The sequence below is a fragment of the Equus asinus genome, chromosome 25 (assembly GCF_041296235.1).
Source record: "Equus asinus isolate D_3611 breed Donkey chromosome 25, EquAss-T2T_v2, whole genome shotgun sequence".
NCBI lineage: Eukaryota > Metazoa > Chordata > Mammalia > Perissodactyla > Equidae > Equus > Equus asinus.
The window spans coordinates 50378953-50403927 of record NC_091814.1 but is presented as its reverse complement, the minus strand read 5'-3'; the positions used below and the strand labels follow the sequence as shown (position 1 = coordinate 50403927).

General features: G+C 38.3%; 1 protein-coding gene across 3 annotated transcripts; it reads left to right on the top strand.

Moving 5' to 3' along the window:
* Positions 1 to 191: 191 nt before the first annotated feature.
* FMO3 (flavin containing dimethylaniline monoxygenase 3) lies at positions 192 to 24742 on the top strand. Of its 3 annotated transcripts, none has more exons than XM_044758437.2 (9): positions 192 to 329; positions 2294 to 2431; positions 9812 to 10000; positions 12911 to 13073; positions 13311 to 13453; positions 16399 to 16598; positions 19743 to 20098; positions 22356 to 22428; positions 23209 to 24742. In XM_044758437.2, exons 2-9 carry the CDS (start codon positions 2300 to 2302, stop codon positions 23549 to 23551), a joined length of 1599 nt encoding a protein of 532 aa, XP_044614372.1. In that variant the 5' UTR covers positions 192 to 329; positions 2294 to 2299; the 3' UTR covers positions 23552 to 24742. The 3 variants fall into 3 exon arrangements, with proteins under 3 accessions (XP_044614372.1, XP_014700658.1, XP_044614373.1); XM_014845172.3 differs by lacking the exon at positions 192 to 329 and adding an exon at positions 438 to 705; XM_044758438.2 differs by lacking the exons at positions 192 to 329; positions 9812 to 10000 and adding an exon at positions 531 to 705.
* Positions 24743 to 24975: the final 233 nt, after the last annotated feature.

Sequence of the window (24975 nt, the reverse complement as noted above, 5' to 3'; positions counted from 1 at the left end):
ACAATTTTTAGAAATTTCACTTTATTTCATGACTGGGAGTTAGGTGCAGTTATTTAGTCTTACTGCCAACATAATTTTACCCAGTACTAGGGGATCAATTTCTGGAATTTGATCTTTTCTGTGGCTACACACTGTTCCCTGAATCAAAGAAATACAAACTTGAGAAATCCAGACTTTTGGCCACAAAGGGCAAAGGAAAGGATAGGAGGAAAAGGAGCAGAGAAATCCATCTTCGCTGCTGGGATACATCAGCTAAGCAGCTGGTTTTCTACAGTATTGGCGGGCTACTGTGAGATACCCACCAAAGAATTAGGAGTGAGAAAAATAAGGTGAGCTTTGAAATAGCACATAATTAAAGGCAGCAGAAATCTGCAGAGTCGGCAGAGAGAAACGGCCTGACTCCCAGGCCAAGCGTCCGGGAGCATAAGGAGTAGATCCTCTTTTCTGTCACTAAAGGGAACTCAGAGACTGGGCAGCCCAAAGGGCTGGCACAGAGCCCCGTCCATCACAGTGAGTTGACGGTTGCCGTCACTTGTTAGAGGACCAACAAATGAATATCTCTTTAAGAGCGGCTCCTCCTATTTTCCAACAATCGTCTCCCCAGTGTTGGTTCACGGAAAGTCTTTTATTCTTTCAAACTGCCCAAACAACTTGGACGGGACCTAAACATACAGAAGAAGGGAAGATAAGGACAAGGTAGAAAAGGTAAAAAGGATCATATTGTAATGGACTGAGAGGGAGGGGGTGGGGGGGGTGGGCAAATGGAGAAGGAACATGCTGTGGTTTATACCAAATAAGGCCAGAATGAGGATGACATGTATTCAGGTAGATTTTTTTGTTGTTTTTTTTAGAATTAAGGATCATGATTCTTGTCATTCAAGTCTATTTCTCTGCATATCTATGTGATTTTGTCCATAAAGAAAAAAAAATAAAAGTATAGAAAAAATAGAAGTAGGGCCTAAAGATAGTGCCAGGAACAGGAAAAGATTAGGAAATGTAATTTTCTTTGAAGAGAATGGAGGTTGAGGAGGGCCGTTAATGGGAAGAAATTGTTTTGGATGAAGAGACTTCTCTTTTTAATTAAGAAGGTGAAGAACATTGTTAGGAGAGGAAAGAGGGTGCCCACCTGGCGTACTGAAATACAGACGTAGCCAGACTTTGTTCCTCATCACGTCTTAAAGTAGAAAGAAGAAATAAATAAAAATATATGTGTGGGCGTGTGTGTGTGTGTACATACGTACACACATGTACATATATGTTTGTTTCTTCATTCATACATATAGTTGTGCATATGTGGATATTTAAGTATTTATGCATACACATATATATATACGGTGGTCCTCCCTAATGCACAGGGGATATGGTCCAAGATGCCCAGTGGATGCCTGAACTGTGGATAGTACTGAACCCTACATACACTATGGTTTTTCCTATACAAACATAACTATGATAAAGTTTAATTTATAAATTAGGCACAGTAAGAGATTAACAACTAATAACAAAATAGAAAAATTATAACAATATACTGTAAAGAAAGTTATGTGGCTGTGGTCTCGCTCGCTCTCTCTCTCTCAAAATATCTTATTGTGTTTACTCACCCTTCTTCTTCCAGTGGTGCCATGAGATGATACAATGCCCACATGATGAGATGAAGCGATATCAGTGAATGACGTAGGCAGTGACACATAGTGTCCCTGGCGAGACTTTGGAAGATTTCACCACACTACTCAGGAGGGGGCACAATTTAAAACTTACGAATTATTTATTTCTGGAATTTTCCCTTTAATATTTTTGGACTGTGGTTCACTGCAGATAGCTGAAACCACAAAAGCGAAAGTGCAGATAAGGGGGAGACACTGTGTACACATGCATATATATATTTGTTTCTTTATTCATTTATACATATGTGTTTGTGGTCATAGGTGTGTAGATATGTGTTTTAGTTGTGAATTTTCTTTTCTTTACCCTGTTCACTCTCTCTGATGACGAGTAAATTACAAAAGACCAAAGGCAAAAATGATAAATACATATGCCGGACCATCAGTCTCTTAATTTTGGAGAGTTGGCTAAAAGCAAAGTGATTCTTTTTTTTGGGAGAAAACATTCTCTTTAGAGAATGTTAGAGAGAATTGCAAAATGTAGTTAGATGACTAAAAGGAGTTCTAATCTAGTTTTTTTAAAATATTGCTTTCTTGGTACAAAAATAAAGTTTCTTATTATTCCAAAGAGTGATACAAAAAAATAGGTTTTCAGAAATCCTGTTGCTGGAAATGTTCTCTGGGCTTTTACACAGGTGACCATGGGGAAGAGAGTGGCCATCGTTGGAGCTGGTGTCAGTGGCTTGGCTTCCATCAGGTGCTGTCTGGAAGTGGGGCTGGAGCCCACCTGCTTTGAGAGGAGCAACGACGTCGGTGGCCTATGGAAATTCTCGGTGAGCTGGACGTCACTGCAATAGACCAGAAAGTGAGGTGGAAAGTGGGTGAGAACACATTGCTTGAGCACAGGCTTCCAAACCAGGTGCCGTGGCAGTTATAATCCCTCCTAGGTTTGGAATCTACAAAGCACAACATCAGAAGCAGGTTGGAAAGTAAGTTCGTTACTTACTTCAGAAGTAAATGAGATTGCATGCTAGCCTTGAAGGTCTCTGCATACAGAATTCACCCCTGATAAATCATTGATGTGTAAGTCACTTGGGGATAAAATCTATGGTGAAATATTGGTTAGGTTCATGTAAAATAGAGTTACACACTTAAAAAACAATGACTCTTCCCATTCTTTTGCTGAGGTTACTAGAGGTCCTCTTAGTGATTCAGACCACAGACTTTAAGGTTTCTGGTGCTAATTTTGATCTTGCAAAAAACGCATAATTAATGAGACAGCTACACAAGGAACCAAGAATAGGACACACTGATCTGAAGTTGCTCAATGCCCTTTTGTCTCTGTGCATTTGTAATGAGGACTCTATCAGCAGACATGCTTATATGCACTTATTAAATCACTTCCAGTGTTGCCTTACAACCACATCAGTGAGTGTGGGAGCTTCCTAGTGCCCCCCACTCCATCACATCTCCAACCGTAGAAACAGTGTTTGGCCAAGTCTTCCCCATCTGTTTTCTTCTTCTTCTGATAAACTATTAATATATATGCAAATTTAAGTAGCTAGATAATCCTTTTTAAACCACTATTTCCTCCTCAAATGCAAAATTAGTATTATATTTTATGCCTCAATAAAAAGGTTGTATATAAGGATACAGTGTCTTTGACAGCTCTTTAAATATTATAAAGAGATGAGCATTATTCTCATTAATATAAATATTTTCTAGACTGTAAAGAACTCTTGAAACCTCCCAGCATCTTGAATAATTCAATCTTTACAATAATCCTATAAGCTACGTATGATGTTTTCCCTTTTACAAATGAATCTGAAGCTTAAAAAGAAAATTAAAAAGTGGTAAATGGTGAAGACAAGATGCCAGTTCAAGGTGGCCTGTGTCTCCAGCCTGAATACTTAACCCCTTTGTTTAACTGCTGCGTGTCATTTCAACAAGCGGCCTATTGAGCTGGCCAGCTCTTCTACACGGTCGTCTTAACCAAATCATCATATTCCAACTGGCTTTGCAAAACATGACTGAAGATACACACTGCTCATATGGCCTTGGAGAGCAGCTGCCCTCTTGCTGCTGAAGGAAGAGTTAAAATTTGAACCTGGCATCATGGAGTGATAGACCACTCAGCTGCTAAATGTGCTACCCTTGGAGAAAAAGGAAAAGCCCAGGGGTAGAGTCTCAAACCCAGAGGCTCAAGCCTTGAGCTACAGAGGGTTATTCTCAGGCCTTGACAGCTAACAAAGTTTACCCTACTGGATTTCAAAATTGCTTGAGACTGGTGGCTCCTTTCCTCTTTTCCACTTTTTCCCTTTTGGAATGGGACTATCTATAACTAGTAACATATGCCTGTCCAATCATTGTATTTTAGAAGAAGATGAGTTGTTTTCTAGTTTCACAGGTCCATAGATGGAGAGGAATTTTGTCCCAGGATGGATCATACCCAGAGTCTCATCCATATCTGATTTAGATAATCTTAGATGATGAGACTTGGGACTTTTGAGCTGATGATACATAGATAAGATTCGGGACTTGATTTGATGCTGCAGTGGATTGAGACTTTTGGATGTTAGGATGAGGTGAATGTATTTTTTTCAGGTGGGATGCATGCGAATCTTTAAGGGCCAGACAGTGGACTGTAGTAGGATGAACAATTGAACAATGCCTCCCCACCAAAGTCATCAGGCTGAATTCCTGAACCCTGTAAGTGTTACCTAAAAAGGAAAAAAGGATATTTGCAGATACGATGAAGTTAAGAACCTTGAGATGGTGAAATTATCCTGAATTATCTGAGTGATCTTAAGATGCCATAATATATATCCTCATAAGGGAGAGGCGGGGGAGATTTGGCACACAGAGACAGAAGAGAAAAGGCAATGTGATCGGCTCAGCAAAAAGAGAGAGATTGGAAGATGCTATGATGTGGCCTTGAAGATGGAGGAAGGGGCCATTAGCCTAGGAAGACAGGCAGCCTCTAGAAGCTGAAAACGTCAGGGAATGCTGGCATCCACCAGAAGCTGTGAGAGGCAAGGAATGGACGCTCCCCTAGAGCCTCTGGAATGAACGCAGCCCCATTAACACCCTGATGTCAGTCCAGCGATGCTGATGTGATTGTAATATTCTAATATTATACTTAAAATGGATATTCTGGGGGCCCTGAAAATTTTGAGTTATATGAGCCCCAATTAGAAATTTCTGGTGCTCAGTGCTTTCCATTATGAACTAGCAACTATACATAGAGATCTGCAATTTGATATTCCTTCAGAGAGAAAACCATTTCAGGTGGAAACTTAATTTTTTTAAGGAAAAAATATTTTTTTCTTTGGAGCACCCTTTGAGGTTTTATTGGCTCTTTAAAATTGAAAATATTATCTTAAAGGGGCTGGCGCCGTGGCCGAGAGGTTAAGTTCGCGTGCTCCGCTGCAGGCGACCCAGTGTTTCATTGATTCGAATCCTGGGCGTGGACATGGCACTGCTCATCAAACCACGCTGAGGCAGCGTCCCACATGCCACAACTAGAAGGACCCACAATGAAGAATATACAACTATGTACCGGGGGGCTTTGGGAAGAAAAAGGAAAAAAATAAAATCTTAAAAAGAAAGAAAATATTATCTTAAAGTTAGATTAATGTTTATCTGGTTTTTCTTTTCTTAAGGGTCCTGGTTACTTTTGACCAGATGTTTCCTTAGCAACCATGGCATCTTGCACTTTGGTCTGTCACTAGTTGATACTCAGTAAATCCTGTACTTTAACCAGAGGAAATATGCCTCATTTTCAAGCACCCACGGAACATTTCTAAAACTGATTTTTTAACCAAAAATCCTCAATAATTTTGAAAATATATATATATAAATAAGATGAAATTCTCTGTTAACAATACAATGAAATAGAACGTTGTAGCAAAATGAAGAAGGGCAACACTGCCACCAGGAAATTTTAAACTTTTCTCTTAAAGATCTATTAACTGATGTTCTAGAAGTTTGAGCCAATCAATAAGACAAGCAATTAATAATAAAAATAAAGAGAAAAATGGAAAGGAGGAAAAATTATTTGTTTACTATATAGCTTTATACCAAGAAAATTCAAGGAAAATTGTTACGAAAAATAATACATTAGAGTGGATGATCACAAAATTACTAGATAAAAATCCATAGTTTTTATATATTTTAGAGTTACCAAACCAGCTCTTTTTATACTACAGCTGGTCTATTTTATTTGAGCTACACAGTTTTTAAAATTTTGATCCAATATTTTAAAATCAGGATGTTTCACATAAAATCTAGGGATCTTTCTTCTTTTGAAAAATCAGAAGATCAGGCAACACTGGATCTCCCCTTACTCATAGTAATAATCAGCCCCTTTTAGACTGAATTTGAATTCTCTGTTTTGCCATATTCAGGTTTGGCCCATTTCACTCATTTCTTTTATAACTTTTTCTGCACCTATAGAGTTTGTGTGACCAATGCTATATGGAAATAACAATCCTTTAGGATATATGGAACAAAAGACATACCTATGTGCAAAATTTTCCATCTCCTCCTTCCTCAGGCAGTTTTATGATCCTTTTAGTTTAAATAAACCTTCATGTTTATATCATTATAATCATGTAAATATTGTTCATTGCTGAGTCACTTACTGGATTCTAATGACACTGTCTTTCTTGGACAGTTTTTTGTTTTCACTGGAGTTAACAATTGCCTTGTATTCTTGTTTGTTTAATTTTACAAATACTATCTCTAATTTATCCCCCAAGTTCTCCCACGGAATTATGATTCTCTCCTCAATATGTTTAAGCTCAGCAGGTGTTCCATCAGCTTAATTCTTCTGAACTCTCTCTTAAAGGTATTCTTCTGGATTGTCTTCCTTCTCTCATCTGGGCCTGCCACATCGCTGGTACCCTGGGGAACCCTGTTTTCTGGAACTCTTATCTTCCTCCCATTTAGTTTATTCCCTAATTTTAACAGAGTACATCAGAGTATATCCTCCAGTAGTTTGCTGAGAAATTATACTGGTGAGGTAAAAGATTGTAGACCTTGAATGTCTTGTAATACTATTATTCGATCCAGATTCCCACTTAATTAGATCTAGGTTTAACTTTCAGCATTCTCTGGTCTGTTCCATCAGTTGTCATTCATCGACCTATGTTCTATCTTCCAAAATGTTATTTCTTGTTTGCTTCTACTTTCTGCTCCCTTGTTTATTCCTTGTGGGTTCATACCCCTGACACCTTTACAGTCACTTTAGAGGAGTTCTGGGTGAAAGAAGAGTTAAATGCATCTACACAATCTGTCATATTTAATCAGAAATCTGGATTACTTTTGTAATCAGAAAAGAATAAAGCTACTTCCATAAATAAGCAGGGTGTGGATCTTTGTTGACCACTCTCCCCCAAAAAATTGTAATTGAAAATGCAATTATGGTCTCTATAAGTCATTCTCTTATGAACTTCCTATATAATCAATTTAAAGGAATCAGTCTATAAACATGGGATTTAAGATACCCTATAACACTGAGTAGGAACAGTAAGATGTCCATGATATGTTATTAAGTTAAATAAAGCAAGTCATAAATGATGTGTTTAATTGCTGTTACAACTCACTTCTCAGTAAATATGGCCTTTTGGGGACCTAAGAAAAGCTGAAGACCAATGAGTTCAGCATTGCTAGAGAGATTTATTATCCTGGGGCACCCAAAACCTGAAAAAGCACCTCGAGCCTGTCTCAAAGTTTCATATCATTTTTATTACGTGAAACTCCTCCCTTGGTGTAACAGTACATAATTTTTCCCAACTTTGGCCAGCTCCAGGACCTCACTTTTGGCCTCGTATTAATTTTCTATTGCCGCATAACAAATTACTATAACCTTACCAACTCAAAACAGCACCCATTTATTATCTCTCAGCTACTTAGGCCAGAAGTCCAGATGAGCTCAGCTGGGTTCTTTGCTTAGGGTCTCACAAGGCCAAAACCAAGTTGTTGGCTGGGCTGGGCTCTTATCTGGAGGCGCTGGGAAAGAATCTGCTTCCAAGTTCATACAGGTTGGTGCTGAATTCAGTTCTCTGCTGTTGTAAGACTAAGGTCTTTGTTTCCTCGCTGGCCGCAGGATGGGAATTCCTCTCAGCTCCTAAAGGCTGCCAGTATTCCTTGGCATATGGATCCCTCCATGTCCAAAGCTAGGAACAACAAGCTGAAGTCGCCTCATGCTTTGAAACTCTGACTTCTTCTGCTACTAGCCAAAGAAAACTCTGCTTTTAAAGGGATCTTGTGATTAAATGAAGCCCACATAGCAACATAGTCATGGGAGTGATATGATATTTACAGGTTTCATCCAAACTCAAAGGGGAGAGAACCATACAAGGATGAGGGGCACTGAGTCATTCTTAAAATTCTGTCTACCATCTGCCTTATGTCACAAGTTGAGGGAACAATCATGAGATTGTTGAGTGAAGCATGTCAGCCAACCCTAAAACCCTCACTCTGTCCTGGGAGATCCTCTCTCATCTTCTCCTTGTGGGTTCTTGCTAGTTTTCAATGCTTTATCCACTTTCCATTTCCTTTAAACCAATGTTTTCCACCCTAGAGATAACCACTAGTGTGCTATGAAATAAATTAATGAATGAATCTGCAGTTTTAAATGGAATGTATAGAAAATATCAGAGGGCAACTTGAGTAGTTGAATATAATTTGTTTCATAAAACTTTTGTTTCCATTGTGTGTGTGTGTGTGTGTGTGTGTGTGTGTATTGGGTTGCAATATAAAATACATTATTCACCATAGGTTGTGGTCAAAAACATTTGAAAAACACTAGTCTAAACACAGCCAAAGTTCCTTCCGCCCTAGGTACATAAGAAAATATTGTGAGCTAATCTGCCAGAACTACCTCATGAAGGGTTAAAGGAGATTTTTTTTATTATGAATTTACTATTTAGCCATTTTAAAGTGTACAGTTCTGTGGCATTAAGTTCATTCATGTTGTTGTACAATCATACCACCATCCTTCTAAGAACTTTCTTAATCTTCCCAAACTAGCACTCTGTTCCAATTAAAAATAACTCCTGGGCCAGTCTGGTAACATAGTGGTTAAGTTCTTGTGCTCCACTTTGGTGGCCCAGGGTAAGCAGGTTGGGATCCCAGGCGCGGACCTAGCACCACACGTCAAGGCACACTGTGGCAGCATCCCACATAAAATAGAGGAAGATTGGCTCAGGTGTTAGCTCAGCAACAATATTCTTCAAGCAAAAAGAGGAAGATTGGCAACAGATGTCAGCTCAGGGCCAATCTTCCTCACCAGAAAAAAAAAAAACCAAAACCGGTAAAGATAACTCCTGATTCTTCCCTCTCCCCAGCTCCAGGCAACCACCATTCTTTCTGTCTCTATGAATTTGATTACTCTGAGTATCTCATATAAGTGGAATCATACAGTATTTGTCTTTTTGTGAGTGGCTCATTTCACTCAGTGTAATGGAACTCCTCAAAGTTAATTCCCACAGCAGCATATGTCAGACTTTCCTTCACAAGGGCACACCCGTACGGTGACTAATGGCAACTAGACTCTTGGTGGTGAACACAATGTAGTCTACACAGAAGTTGAAATATAACGATGTACACCTGAAATTTATATAATGTTATAAATCAATGTTACCTCAATAAAAAATTCATTAAAAAAAATTTTTATAACAAATTTTGTGCATCGTGCATTCAGCACATTGCTATTTCAATGAAATGATGTGATACCCATTCTGAAATGTATACAGTGAATTGATTAAAAACATATAAAAAAAGAATTTTCTTTCTTTTTAAAGCCGAATAATATTCCGTTGTACATATATGCCACATTTTGTTTATCCATGCTCGTGAGTTGATACACTGAAATCTTGCAGGGTTGAATTTTGGAAAATATCTATCACTGTATCTAATTGCTCAAAGGAATAAAATAATTCTAATTACATATTCCTAAAAGGACATAATGAAATTCGGAATTTGTTTCCCTTAGAAAAGATGTTAAGGAAAATATATTTTTCCATATTCTAAATTCTTTTGATTAGCATCAAATTGTTTAAGTGAAGTTAATTAATGCCTCATCTTACTGAATTCACTTGTGAGCAAAGGCTGAGTCAAAATGAGTGATAACTATTTGGAAGTGGCTTTGACTGTGACAAGTAGACTCATTTACAAACTCTCTTCCATTTGAAACCACGCATTCGCAGGACCGCGTGGAGGAAGGCAGGGCCAGCATCTACCGGTCAGTCTTCACCAACTCTTCCAAAGAGATGATGTGCTTCCCCGACTTCCCGTATCCCGATGACTTCCCCAACTTCATGCACCACAGCAAGCTCCAGGAATACATTACTGCATTTGCCAAAGAAAAAAACCTCCTGAAATACACACGATTTAACGTAAGATGGTATCAAAAAGTTAGTTTGGGACATAACTGTGAAGAATTCTATATTTATTTCTTCCTTTCAGTATCTCTTTCTTACTTGTCAACATTTTTAACAGTGTGGCTCTCTGACCCTAGATTTAAAGAATATACATTCTTCTCAAGAATACATGGGAAATTTACAACATTTGACCACATATAATTCTTAGACCAAAATGCCATTTACTTAGAAATCAACATAAAGAAGTAAATGTAAAATAGGCATGAATTTATACATTAAATTTTTTTCTCAACAACTTATGGGTCAAAAAAGAAATTGCAATGGAAATTTTAAAATACTTAGAACTGAATGATAATTTAAATTCTACATATCAATACTTGTAGGAAGCATAGAGATCAAAACTTTCATGAAAATTATAAACTTAAATTAGAAATTAAGAATGATTTAAAAATGTATAAGATTAGGAAAAGAAAAGCAGAATAAACCCAAAGCCTGTAGAATGAAGAAGATAATAAAAAATTAATAAAGTGGAAAATAAAGAATATTAAGAAGATTAAAAGTTCATTTTTTGAAAAGTCTAAAAAATAAACAATAGAAAAATAGCTGACAGTTTGAGGAAAAAAGAGCAAAGTTACAAATAAATAATATTAGAAAGGAAAAAATGGACAAAATTGACATAGATGAAATAAATGAATACTATATGAATACTATTAAAAGTGTTCACCAAATAATTTTTAAATTGGCTAAACTTTTAAATCTCTTTTTAAAAATAATTATCAAAACTCACTCGAAAAGAAGTAGAAAGCCTGCACAGACCTTTAATGACTTATAGTTCTTTTGACTCAGAAACTGAAAATTTTCCTATACAGAAAATAAACAGTTCCATATGTATTTCAAAATTTTTAATGAACAAATTATTTCAATATTTTATAAACTCTTCCAGGGACTAAAAAATGAAGTATGATTCCCAAACTATTCTTTGACTTTATAACCTTGACATCAAAAGTAGACAAGGATAATAGGAAATAGGAAAATTACAGACCAATCTTCCTCAGGAAAATTGATGCAAAAATGAATCCAACAAAGTATTTAAAAAAAGATTGATTGAGTTGAGTTTGGACTAAAGGCACAGAATATTTTAATATTATGAAATACAAATGTGTGATTCACTACAAAAACCTGTTACAGAAAGAAAACCATATATTCACCAAGTTCAGAAAAGGTATTCAATAAAATTTAACACCCATTGGTGCCTGAAAGAAAGAAGAGGAAAGAAAAGGAAACTCTGTCCAAACTAAGATTAGAAGAGAATTTTCTTGACCCATCAAAATATATACAAACATTATCTTAAATCTGCACTGTTCAATATGGTAACCACTAGCCACAAAGTTGAGATGTGCTTGTAAGCATAAAATACACGCTATATTTCAAAGTCTTATTATGAAAAAGAATATAACATACCTAATTCAACAATTTTTATTTTGATTACTTGTCGAGACAGTGATATATCAGATAAATTAGGTTAAATTATACATTTTTTCAATTTTTAATGTGACAACTAAAAAATTTTAAATTACTTATGTTGCTCATATTATATTGCTATGGACGGTGCTGAATCAAAAAGTACAAAGTTAGAATCATTTCCTTTAAAATCCAGAACAAGATAATGATTCTTATTATTATGCCTCTTTTCAATAGTCTTACATTTAAGAAACAGTCCAGTAAGTAAAGAATAATAAATAAAAGGAATGACAACAAGAAAGAAAGAAAATATCATTAATCGTAGGTGATAAGATTTTCTGCGTGAAAATCCAAATGAATCTAGAGGCAAATTACTAGAATTAATAACATTTAATGCAAAAAAGTTAGGCAAGGTGATGATATATAAGATCAACATATAAAAATCAATTGCTTTTCTATATGTCAGCAACAACAAACAGAAATTATGAGCCAAAAAAGGAGCCATTTACAGTAGCATAAATAAATAAATAATCTCAGAGTTATTCTAAATAAATGATGCGCAAGATCTTATGGGTTCATAAGTGCTTATTTTATTATCACGCTTCCTAAGTAGGAAAACATTATACATATAGGTGTATGTGTATTCTTCAATACATATGAAATACTACGCCATAAAGTTTTTAAGAACAGTTAATACCAGATAAAGATCCTCTTCCTAATATAACCTGAAGAACTGAAAGGTTTTTTTAGAAGAGAGAGCACACCAACAGGCAGCCATTTAGCCGTGAATAAATATTTGTGGGTAATCTAGTCCAGTGATTCTTCCAGCATGAACATCACCTGGGAGCTTATTAGAAATTCACATTTTCATGCCTACCCCAGACCTACTAACCAAAACATCTGAGGATAACGGCCCAGGAGTCTGTACTTTAACAAGTTTTACAGGTAATTCTTATGCACATTAAAATTTGAGAAGAACTGAAGCTCTGAATATAGATCATATTTTCATTGTAAGCCAACAATAATGTTAAAAAATAAAATGGCTAAGGAGATACGTTCGGAAGTAGTTGTTGTTACAAAAATCATTAGCCACCAGGTTAGTTTATACACGTGGTACATGCCCCTTGTAGACTATGATTGAATTCACTGTCACATCTCCAAGACGAGTCACTCTGTACTGCAGAAAATTGGTCATGCACAAGAAATCTTGTGGGTGTAAAAAAATACAAAATATTCTTTTTTTGGTATATTGGTATAAAATATACATAAGAAATATATATACCATTTAATGTTTTGTTCTATTCTGAGGAAATTTTGAATTTATAATATGTTCCTTAATAATGAATTAAGTATTTTTCCTAAGCCACTATCTATTAAGGATTTTTTTCATACTATTTGATGAAGTTGATGCCAAATCTACCTGTTAGCACAGAAAAGAAGGCCATCTTTCTGTCTTTCTCTTAGACATTTGTAACCAGTGTAGAGAAACATCCTGATTTCTCAATCACCGGCCAATGGAATGTCACCACTGAAAAGGATGGTAAAAAAGAATCGTCTATCTTTGATGCTGTAATGGTTTGTTCTGGACATCACGTGTACCCCAACCTACCAAAAGAGTCCTTTCCAGGTAAGGCTGAAATTTAGGCTGCCAACTACACATCTGGCATAGATGAATATCTTGATAATGTCTTTTTTATATATAAAAGTACAAACAGATTAAATTAAAATATGCTTCTATTATATCTAATATACCTGGAGGATTAAAATTTCATTTTGCTGTGACTGCATTCACCCACAAGTTCTCTCACAGCAGTTTTTTAAATGGAAATCAAAATGATTCATATGTTTCCCACTTTTCACTCAGGACTAGAACTTTTTAAAGGCAAATGCATCCATAGCCGGGACTATAAGGAACCAGGAGCATTCAAGGGGAAGAGAGTCCTGGTGATCGGCCTGGGGAATTCGGGCTGTGATATCGCCACGGAACTCAGCCACATAGCTAAACAGGTACCACTTCCCAGGTGTTTGGGGACTATCTTTAAAGGGACAGGAACAGTAACCATTTGAAAGGTATGATGTGAAAAGGGGTGAGGGGCAGGGACTTGATGCAAAAACTTAGCGGCATTTCATATAGCCCAACTTCCCTCAGTGACAGGCGAGGTTTTAAATAGCTTGATACAGCAAAGACAGAACATCAGCAAGGAGTGACGTTGTTGTTCGACAATCTTCTTCAAGACATTTGGTGTCCAGCATGTCTGATCAATTCTTCCAAAGCTAGTGTGGATTCAGGCTTAAGGTTATATCTCTGAGACTCTTGGGTAAATCCCTCAATCCCTCTGAGTGTCGGTTTTCAAGAAAACAGACAAAAATAGAAAGTATTTTCTGAGCTTGTTAAGGAGTTAAAGCATTTGAACATGATTTCAGCAATATGGAGTTCTATATGCATTCATTCATGTGTACGGTCATCCATGGCTATTTGTTGAGAGCTTCCTATGCGCCAGAAAGTGGCTTGGGTGTTGGAGAGAGAGTGGTGAACAAAACAGACGTGATACCTGTCCTGGAACTCAGAGTCCAGTGAAGAAATAGATATTAAATTAGTACAGGCAAGGAGGTATAATTTATAATTATGAAAAGCATTAGTAAGGAAAAGAACAGCATGCTATAAGAGTGGATCATAGGGATGACCTACGTGAGACTGGGAAGTGGAAAGGCCATTTTGAGCTGATGACATTTAAGCTGAGAGCTAAAATTTGAGAAAGAGGCACAGTGTCAGAATAGGAGTACAGGAAGAAGGTCTTGAAGCAGGAAGAAGCCTAGAGCTTCAAGAAACTGAGAGAAGGCCCCTTGGCTGCAACTCAGTGGGTTTGGAAAAGAATGGTGTGAGATGTTGAAGAGAAGATGGAGAAGAGGTGATAGAGGACCCTGTGGGGCATGTTAGGGAGTTTAAACAAATGCCACCTTCCTGCTTTGGAAGATTCTTTAGAGATTAACTGCCCAGAAGCCCCAGATGGGAATCCTATCTCCAGATGTCATGCCTACTGATGTCATACTGGTTATCCCCAACATAGGTCCATTTTATAATATAGCAGTATAATCAATGAAGCAAGGAGATCAATGGCAGCACAAAAGGAATAAAAATATATTTCTATTTATCCGGTCAAAGCACTATGCTAGAAACCATAGAGGCACAAAGAAGTCAACTACGTGGCCCCTCAAGGAAAATGTTTGGGAAAATAATGCATTGATAGCATAGATTAAACATAACCTCAAAAGTTAAGTGGAAAGCATGACAACAGTACAAGAGCTGCCACTGGAATAAAGGATAAACAAGTGACTCAAGAACTAAATGCTATGATTACAGAACTGGAGGCTCCTCAAAGCGGGTAGACCTGAACCAGTCCTTGAAGGACATGTATAAGTCACATGGTTGAAGAGGTGGCAGAGGGTGTTTTTGGGAGGGAAAATGACATGAGCAAAGGTATGGAGACAGGAGTGAGCCCTGCCTATTTGACTATGTGGATTTGTCTTGCTGGAAGGGAGGTTCTTTATAATAACAATTTGTATAACGCATTATGGTACTCAAGTGCCTGCTTATGAATGTGCTCCCTTGACTGCAGGAAGAAAGTAGTCTGGGTTTTACTATGCCCAATTCAAAGAAAAGGCAACTGAGAACTAGAAGAAATGTCAATTGCCTTCTTAAAATTCATAGAGGAAATTAATACTTGAGCCACTAAAGTGTTAGAGGACTGAAGGCCAGATCTGATTCCAAAGAACAGAGTAGCTATAGGAATTGAAGGAGAAAAGAAAAATTGGAATCAGGTTATGTCATATGCTTTAAGGAATTCAATGACAGGCTACAGAATTTGGATTTCTCCATAAATAGTGGTAAATCATTTCAGCTTCTTGAGCTAAGGAAAAATATGATGAAACTATAGTTTTAAGAGATTCATTCATTCATTGTATATAGGATAAATTAGAGGGAAGAAAGACCAACTTCAGAGGCTCTCAACAAATTGATCCTTTGTCTCTGTTTAGCTACCATTATGAGAAATGCCTTGAAGTGACATTATAGGTAATAACTGTAAAAAAAAAAAAAATACCTGAAAAACTTCACTGTTGGGGATTAACACAACAGAAGGAGGAGGAAAGGAGCTCATACTCCATGCCAGGCAATGTTAGCCATATAGCATGGGTTATCACATTGAACTAATCCTCACACAAATTCAATGTGGCGGGAACCTATGAGCTCCATTTTATGAATGACGAAACTGAAGATTAGAGAGTTTAAAGGAATTTGCCCTAAATCACATCACCAGTAAGTAGCCGAGCCAAGATTTGAGCCCATTTTCTGAATCCAAATTCTGTTGGGACAGTGGTAGGCATTTTAGGTCAAAATGCCTATTTGGGGATCATAGTTGCTTGTTTGTAGACAATGATCATCAGATAAGCACTATGGAAAATATGACTAGACTTCAGTTATTGGTCATCTACTCCAGAGAAGGTTTTATTAAAATACAAAAATTTGCCTGGAACAGTATGACGGGATGGTTGACCCTGAGATGTAGATCAGCACGCAGGAGGCTTATTTGAGAGTGCTCTCTGGTTCAGTACTTCTGCAGGAAGGGAAGGAAGCCTCCCTTAGCCTTACTCTGAAGCTGGGGTAGTCCTTCCACATTGTCCCAAATTGGGGTGAGGTGCTGTGGGCCTATAAATCATTGCATCAACCAATCACTGGATGCAGGGAGTCCAGAGAAGGTATAAGACCTTGCGTGAGGCTCCTCTCTTCACCCAAAGCAACTCCCAGAGAGGGCCAACAGCCGAGGGCTGCCTCTGACAGCGCTCCCTGCAGTTGGCGTAATATACTCATTCCTAAAGTGGGATCTGGGGAGCAGACCACAATATCCACTACAAACAATCACTACTTCACTGGCTGAATTGGTGTTTTTTTCAAGGTCATCATCAGCTCCAGAAGTGGCTCCTGGGTGATGACCCGGGACTGGGATGATGGCTATCCATGGGACATGATGCTTATCACTCGATTTGAAACCTTCCTCAAGAACAATCTACCGACAGCCTTCTCTGACTGGTGGTACATGAAGCAAATGAATTCAAGATTCAAGCACGAGAACTATGGCTTGATGCCTTTAAATGGGTAAAGTAGAGTTAAACATGATATGCCTGCTAACTTTTATTTCAATGTCAGCAATCCTAATGTGTTGCAAGCGTCAAACAAATCAAAATAGTATTAGTAGAATAATCACATCTCACATTTCAGAGGATAAAGAACTGCAAAAATTAGGAGTGGTTTCCTGTTTCACAATCCTCCTTACCAGATTTGCACAGCTGGAAAGTTGTATAACACCTCTAGTCCCTAGAGTAATGACAACAATCATTAACATGTTTTAGGCACTTAATACATGTCAGAGCCTTGTTGAGCCTTAACAAAACTCTGACACGCACTATCTCGTTTTGTCCTCACAATAACTATCAGGAAAAATCTATTATTATGCTCATTTTAGAGATGAGAAACTTCGCCAAAGACCCACAGCCAGGAAGCAGAAGCAGCGTTCAAAACAAAGCCAGATCTGCTGAGTTCAGAGCCCCTCACTCATAGCCACCTTGCTCTACTGCCTCTCACTTGACGGCAGAGTTAAGTTAAGCCCAGGGACTCTCCTTGTGCTCCACTCTCACCACTCGCCCCTTAACATGGCCATAATGTCTGCATCTTAAGTGTCCTCCTCACTCTCTCCTAAAATATCCCCTAAACCAGTCACAGGATAAGAAATTACTTTGATGGAGGTGAAAAACCCAAGTGTTAAACCATTTACATCAAAGTGAATTCATTGATTCAACAAATATTTATTAAACATTTATTATGTGCCAGATCCTGTGTTAAGCCCTGTGGAGACAGAAATGAACAAAATAGGCAAAATCCTTGAACTTATGGAGCTTGCATTCTAGTAGTGGGAAAGAGGCAATGAAGAAATAGCAGAAGATCATACGGTGAGGTGTACTGTAGAGAAAAAACAAAGCAGGCAAGGGAATGGAGAGTGCCATCAGGACAATTCTAAATGGTGTCCTCAGAGGAGGTCTCACCGAGAAGGACATTTTGAAGCAAGTTCCTGAAGGAGAAGAAGTGAGCCATGAGGATATCTGGGGAAGAGTATTCCAGACAGAGGGCTAGGGCATTGCCTCTTCAGGGGCATCACTGGCATGTTCAACAGATTGCAATGGGCTTCTCTTCCTGGATAAAAGATGGCTAGAGAGAGTAGCAGAAGATGAAACCAGAGACATCAAAATAGTCAGGTGGCATTGGGCCTTGTAGGCCATTGTAAGGACTCTGGCTTTTACTCCTAATACAATGGCAAGCCATTACAGACACCTTAGCAAATTAGGGACAAAAATCTAAGTTAGTTTGAGGAGATCACTCTGGTTGCTGTGGTCATCATTCAGTGTGTGGGGCGCGGGGGGGCTAGGTCAAGGAAGGAAGTAAAAAGACTAGTTAACAGACTTACGTCAAAAACCCAGATGAGAGCAGATTGTAACTTAGACTAGGGCTGTTAGCAACGAGAGCTCAGAAGTGGTCAGATTTTGGATATAGTTTGAAGGTAAAAACAAACAGGATTTTGAGTTAGATTGGATAAAGGATATGAGAGCAAGAAAAAGGTCAAGGATGTCTTCCAGAGTTTTGATCTGAGCCAGGATGCAAGGATGGAGTTGACATTTACTAAAATGTGGAAGACCACAGGAGGAGTTTAGTTTTAGGCAAATCAAAGTTGAAATTCCTATTAGACATTTGAATAGAGGAATGCTGAGTAGCAGTGGGAGACACAATGCAGAAGAGAGATTCAAACCATAAGTTAAAAATGTGGATTCAACAAAATATAGACAGTACTTAAAGAAACTAGATGAAATCTCTTGAGGAATGAATGGAGATGGAGAAGACAAAAGTTCTGAGGGCCGAGTTCTTGGGCATATCATTGTTAAGAAGTAAGGAAGAGGAGAAGAATTCAGCAGGAGACACTGAGAGACAATAGGAAGAAAAGGTAGGAAAGGAATCCAGAGAGACTGATGACTAGAAGCAAAATGAAGACAGTGTTTCAAGAAGGAGGAAACCATCAACTGTGTCAAAGGCTGCTAATAAGTTGAGTAAAACGAGGAGAGTGGACTATTGGATCTGGCTCACTTGATCCATCAAGTGGGTAGCTTGAAGATCCTGGTGGCCTTGACAAGTGCAGCTTCAGCTTGGTGGTGGGAGTGAAAGCCTGATGGCAGTGTGTTTAAGATAAATGGCAGGTAATTCTCACAGTTGAGTCCAGCTTTTTTCCAACCAGAATTCCAACCAATCTCATTGTCCAGCTCAGTCTCATCCCCAGTGGAATCTACCTGGGCTCTCTCTCACAGCTCCCACAGTCCTACAAGAACAAAGCCTTTTCTTCAACATTATCCATGTTCATCTCTAAATTCAGATTTATCTGCACTCACTAGAGATATTACTGAATAAAAAGTAGTCAACAGCTCTCTCTTTCAAGACTTCCACTGAGCAAGGCTTCAAACTGGCCCTCTCCTTCACCTGGTCTTATTTAACTTCCGGGACCTTCCCTCCCTCACCTGACTTGTGCCTTAGTCTGCATGGGGCTGACACTTTGTCTGTATGGGAGAGCTGGCTGCAGCTTTCCCACCGTGGCTTCCTTCCTCTATTTGATCTTCTTTACATCACAATGGCCACTTTGGAGTATACTGTGTTAGGAATAATGCCTAACATTTTCTAGCACTGTCTATGTGCTACAGACTATGCCAAATTCTTTATATTATTTAGGTCTCCCAGTGACCTGACACAGATAGAATTGTTACTGCCACTCCCAGTGAGAAAGATGAGACACAGAGAAACTAAAAAACCTTCATCTGATCAAAGTTCACAGTTAATAGGTTGCAAAGAAAAATTCAAATACCTGGGTACTCTGACTCTAGGACTTTTCCTGATATAGACTTTAACAGGGGATAGGGCCTGGCAGGTTTATTCTTGGATTTGAAGAAAGATCTGTAGAAGAGAAAAGGATCACAGGAAATAGAGAAGACATCAGCAAACGGCGACTTCTGCTACTTCACAATGTTGCCTTACATCAGTTTTGTTCTTCAACCATACTGGTGACACTCAATGGCATAGAAAAAAATCTTGAGTAGTTTTCTCCTTCCTTGTTAATTAATTATGAATAATCATTAATTAATTATTATGAATCAATAAAACAAAGAGGAAATATTAAAGTTCTTGTGGTTGTCTCTATTTTCCATGCAGAACATTGAGGAAGGAGCCTGTGTTTAATGATGAGCTCTTAGCTTGCATTCTCTGCGGAAGAGTGTCCATTAAGCCTAATGTGAAGGAGTTTACAGAGACTTCAGCCATTTTTGAGGATGGGGCAGTGTTTGAGGCCATTGATTGTGTCATTTTTGCAACAGGCTATGGTTATGCCTATCCCTTCCTTGATGACTCAATCATCAAAAGCAGAGACAATGAGGTCACCTTGTTTAAAGGCATCTTCCCTCCTCAACTGGAGAAGCCCACCTTGGCAGTGATTGGCCTTGTCCAGTCCCTTGGGTCTGCCATTCCCACAGCTGACATGCAGGCCCGCTGGGCAGCACAAATAATAAAAGGTAAGTAGATAAAGACACTCATTGATGGGGAAGATGGATGCCAATGAGAATGCCTTTGGGTCTTTGTAAAAACGATAATCCTAATAGCAAGGGACAAATCCTAGGTCCCATGCAGTTTGGAGACCCTATAATTCTGTATTTTGGGTACTATATTTTATAAGCACTTTAAAATATATGCATTGCATTATCATATGCAACAGTACAAGATATTAATAGAGGAGTTTTTTGTGATTTGTAACTCCTTAGAGCTGTAAATTACTTAAGATCTTTCATTAAACTTAAGAACACCAGAGCTCCTGGTCTTAGGTGCATGACAACTTTATAAAATTATGCTTTCAAAAATCAATAGAATGGCATTATTTGAAAGGTTGACAAGAGAAGATATTTCCAAGCCAATATCCAGTCAAATTCAAATATCCAGTTATGGAAAAAATTATGATTTTTGGAAAGGCAGTGGCTTTTCTCCTTTATTTTCTTCCCTATCATGTGTCAGATAAAGACAAGCAGTGGATCATTAGAGGCAGGAAGTACTAGGTATGGTAGACGGTCAGTCTCTAAGGTATAGGAATACTGAATTCCTGTATTTTAAAAAGAAAAAGGAAACAACAAACTTGATTGGGGTCAGGCAAGGAAGGCAGGCAACATCCTCCAATAGCAGATACTGGGATCAGAGTCACACTAAGGTATGACTTATGATTTGAATGAAGCTGTGAGCAGATTCATATCCTAAGACCAAACAAGGCCACGGTTAAAGAACAAATAGAGGTGTCAAAGTTTAGTTAGACCTAGAGATGAAAAACTCCTGTATGAGAGATCTTAACAGCCCTGCTTCCTTTGAAGCCACATGTAAGGCTTCTAGTCCTACCTGACTTGCTGGGGTTTAAAGGCTCTTTCTATACAGGAGGTTGGGACCTGCCACTACTTATCTCGGGCCACCTCTCCCCCCTAGGCTGCCATCCATGTCTTTATAGTCCTGCACTTCAGTGACCCCCTGAATCTCCTTCACTTTCCCTGCAGGCAGAGATATGTTGCAGGATGATGTTGCTCCAGTTTAGGCAGCAGCCAGGAAGGTGATTGCATGAAATTCTATTCAGAAAGAAGTAAGCTTAGGGTTCAGGCTCAGAGAGACTGGCATTAAAGGCTGGGACATTTATTCCCTGTGAGGACAAGAGTTGTAACTTGGGCTCTGAAGAAAGAAAAGGCAGAGACCCAGTCAATGCAGAATTGATGTACAAAGCAAAGGCTCAGTCTTAGGGGAAATGGGAGATAAGTCAAACAATCCAATTGGGGGAACCAGAATGACAGGACAGAGGGGCCAGTTACAAGTCACCAAGTGGAAGTAGCTGGTGGGCTATTGAGCACAGCCTCTTTCTTCTTGATCTCTCCTCCTGCCCAAGGACAGGATGGGTTGCAAGGTTTGGAACAAAGCCATACCTACAAAGGCTGTTCAAGTAACCCTGCCTATAAGGATTGCAAGAACAGAGACCTAGGCAAGTCACTGTAGATCTTGAGGAATCAGATCTGGGCTGGGAGTTCTAATCTTGTTCAAGGGGATCCCAAAATTGCCAAAGAAACCACCCTAAATTTGAAGGGTCTCTGGGCACAGAAGCATGTTTTAGTCTGGGTCTCAGAGAACTCCGTAAACCTATGCCAGAATGAGCCTGAAATCCTGGGACAGCCCCAACTCGGATCTGGTCTGCTGGGGTGACGTCCTTGGTGAGTTGTGAACAGTCCATACGCTCAGTCTCATCCAGGAACTGTTGGTTCTTTAGAGAGAAACTTGGGGCTTTGTTAAATTGTATATCTTATCTGCTGGAAATTCTCTTTTCTGGAAAAGCAGGATAATTTCCTATAAAGTTTTTCTTCTTAAATCCTAAAAAAGAGATGCCAATTTACCTTTGTTTGGCTATAATTTATTAGATAACATTCTTATAAGTACAGCTGAGAGATTAGAAAATAATCCTTGAAACTGAGTTTAAACATCTGGTAACTAGCCTAAGAGTAAAGATACAAAGCTATTCTGGTAGTGGTTTTTAATTATTGTGACAAGTACTAGTTCTGAGAAGACTGGGAATGACTTATTTGTTTGTCTCAAAATGACCACATGTTCACTTGCTCAAGATTTTATTTTGCTAGACAGTGACAAAAATATTGGAAATACTAATATGATTCATACCTCATAATTAAAGAGAAAAAATTGCAAGGTAGTCCTATGCCAGACTTGTTTAACTATTACCTGTCTTTCCTTCTTTTTGAGGAACTTGCACTTTGCCTTCTGTGAGAGACATGATGAATGATATTGATGAGAAAATGGGGAAAAAGCTCAAATGGTAAGAACGTCTATTGTCCAGGGGGTCCAGAATTTCCATAGAAAAGTCTGAATTTGTGAATACTTGGAACTGTTTTTTGTCTTAAATAGTCCTGAGTGAGGTCATTAGGGTGACAGTTAGGAGCTAAATTCCTCCATTCAACAAGTATTTATTGAGGATTTACTTGGATCCTGACACCGTACCAAGTTGTGTTTTCTGCAAGACAGTGAACTGCAACAGTGGACTGAGAAGCTACATGATACAGTCAGTTTTAGCTCTCCATGGCTCCTCAATACATCACAGGAAGGAGATCCAGAAAGGATCAGAAATTGCAGGAGTTAGGAGAACATGGATGTGGATTTCTGTTTTCTGGCCCATAAATCCTCTGAGAGGTAGAGGATGCCTTCAAACAGATGGCTCTAACGCAAACGACTCAGCAAAATGAGGATGAGTAGAGACAACTAGGCTCCAGTCCTAGCTCCGTTACTAATTAGTTCAATGGCCATGAACTATAACTTCATTTAAGCAAGAGACAATTTCTCCATTTGTCTATGGGGATAAAAATGCCTTTCTCAGCTATCTTGCAGTGTTGGGGAATGTCCAAATGAGATCAATGTGAAAGTTCTTTGAAAAAAACTACAAAGTATGGGACAAATGAACAACATTCCCATTACCAATACAAGGGATGGATGTTGGTTCTCACTGATAAAAAGCTTTGAAGAGTTTTCCCCGCTCTTGTTTCTACAAGGTATCTACACAGAGCTTGGATATCCTCAGTGCTGTTTCCTCTCTCATTTCTAGGTTTGGCAAAAGCGAAACCATACAGACGGATTACATTGTTTATTTGGATGAAATTGCCTCCTTCATTGGGGTAAAGCCCAGCATCCCATGGCTGTTTCTCACGGATCCCAAGCTGGCTGTGGAAGTGTTCTTTGGCCCTTGTAGTCCATATCAGTATAGGCTGGTGGGCCCAGGGAAGTGGCCAGGAGCCAGAAATGCCATCCTGACCCAATGGGACCGGGTACTGAAACCCACGAACACGAGAGTTGTTGGGAGTCCTCAGAAACCTTGCTTATTCTCCCATTGGCTCAAGCTCCTTGCTATTCCTATTCTATTCGTTGCTATTTTCCTTGTGTTGATCTAATCATGGTGCCCTCTAGGACTCTGAAAGTCACCAACAATACCTGAACTTTGCTATTTAAAAATTAAGAATTTCACACCTTCCACTTTCCTATTCAGCAAGAGTCAGTAAAACAGTACTATTTCTAGGCTTTTAAATAAGCCCCTTTAAGAATCATATCATCATCTGAAGAGGGCATTTATCATTTCTTTTAGGTTTCACTACCAGTCCGTAATCAGGAAGATTTTCTCTCTCTCTCACCTAAATCATCTCCTGAAACATTTTGACATGATTTCTTTTCTCCTTTAAACAATGTTTGAAATATGTACTCTAAATCTAAACAAAGAGCAAATTAAGCAGAGTAGTTATGATATTCTCAGGCTACCTCTGCAAACCATTTGCAGGACAGAGGGGAGAGTTTGGAGATTACATTCTTTCTGTTGTATGCTGCATCCTCCAGGCGATGACTCCTGTTCCCCACCAAGAAACACAGCATGGAGTCCTGCTCTATAAGGAAAGTTAAGGAGAAGTAACTCATTTTATTTATACTCTCAATAAGGAAACAAACTTTCCAGAATGTAGCAGCAAAATAACAACAACAAATAGAACTCCAAATATACCTTTTGTCTGAATGGAAAGTCTTTTAAAAAATTACATAGTTAGTCAAAACTATGAGCTAAGTTTAACACTACCCTTATAGAATGAACTCCTGGGGTATCAGAATAAAACTAAATTTTATTTTTTAAAGTATTACTACATTTTATAATTAAAATTTTGATATTTAAAATTTTTAAAGTTTGACCTTATGGAGCAGATAATGTAATCTGTCAGCACTGTCAGTCACCAGGGGACCTCCACAGCATGTTAGAGTCCGTATTTCCTGCCACGCCTTAGCTTCTAAGTGGGCCAGTGGGACAAGAAGATCTGGATATGGGAGGGCAGCAGGAGACCCGATTTCCTTCAATACTTTCTTCTTTTCTTTTTTTTATTCTCTTTATATTTTATCCTTGGAGCTAAGATTTATCATGAATGTTGTTATACACAGTTTTAAATCTTTCCCTTTTCCTAATTGTTGAAGGTAGCAAAGTAATATTCTGCTTTTAAAGTCTTCTCACAATATGTGAAATATTCCCAAGTGAAAGAGAACTTTTCTTGAAACCTTGTGGCCTAACTGGAATCACGTACCTGAAAATTAAATAAAGCTCATAAAGTTTACTTTGTTTGATGTTATAAATGCTAGTGCACAAAATAAGTTGGAGATTAAAATTGCCATAGTCCAATTTCTATTATTCTTCCTTCTATGATTGTTTTCATAAACATTGTCTCATAAAGGATATTATATTCTTCCTAAGCTAATGTAGCCAACACACTCTCTTAATAGTCTAATTAGTGTCAATCTATTTCCATACTAACTGAACTATTACCAATGTCTTAACTACTTTTGTACA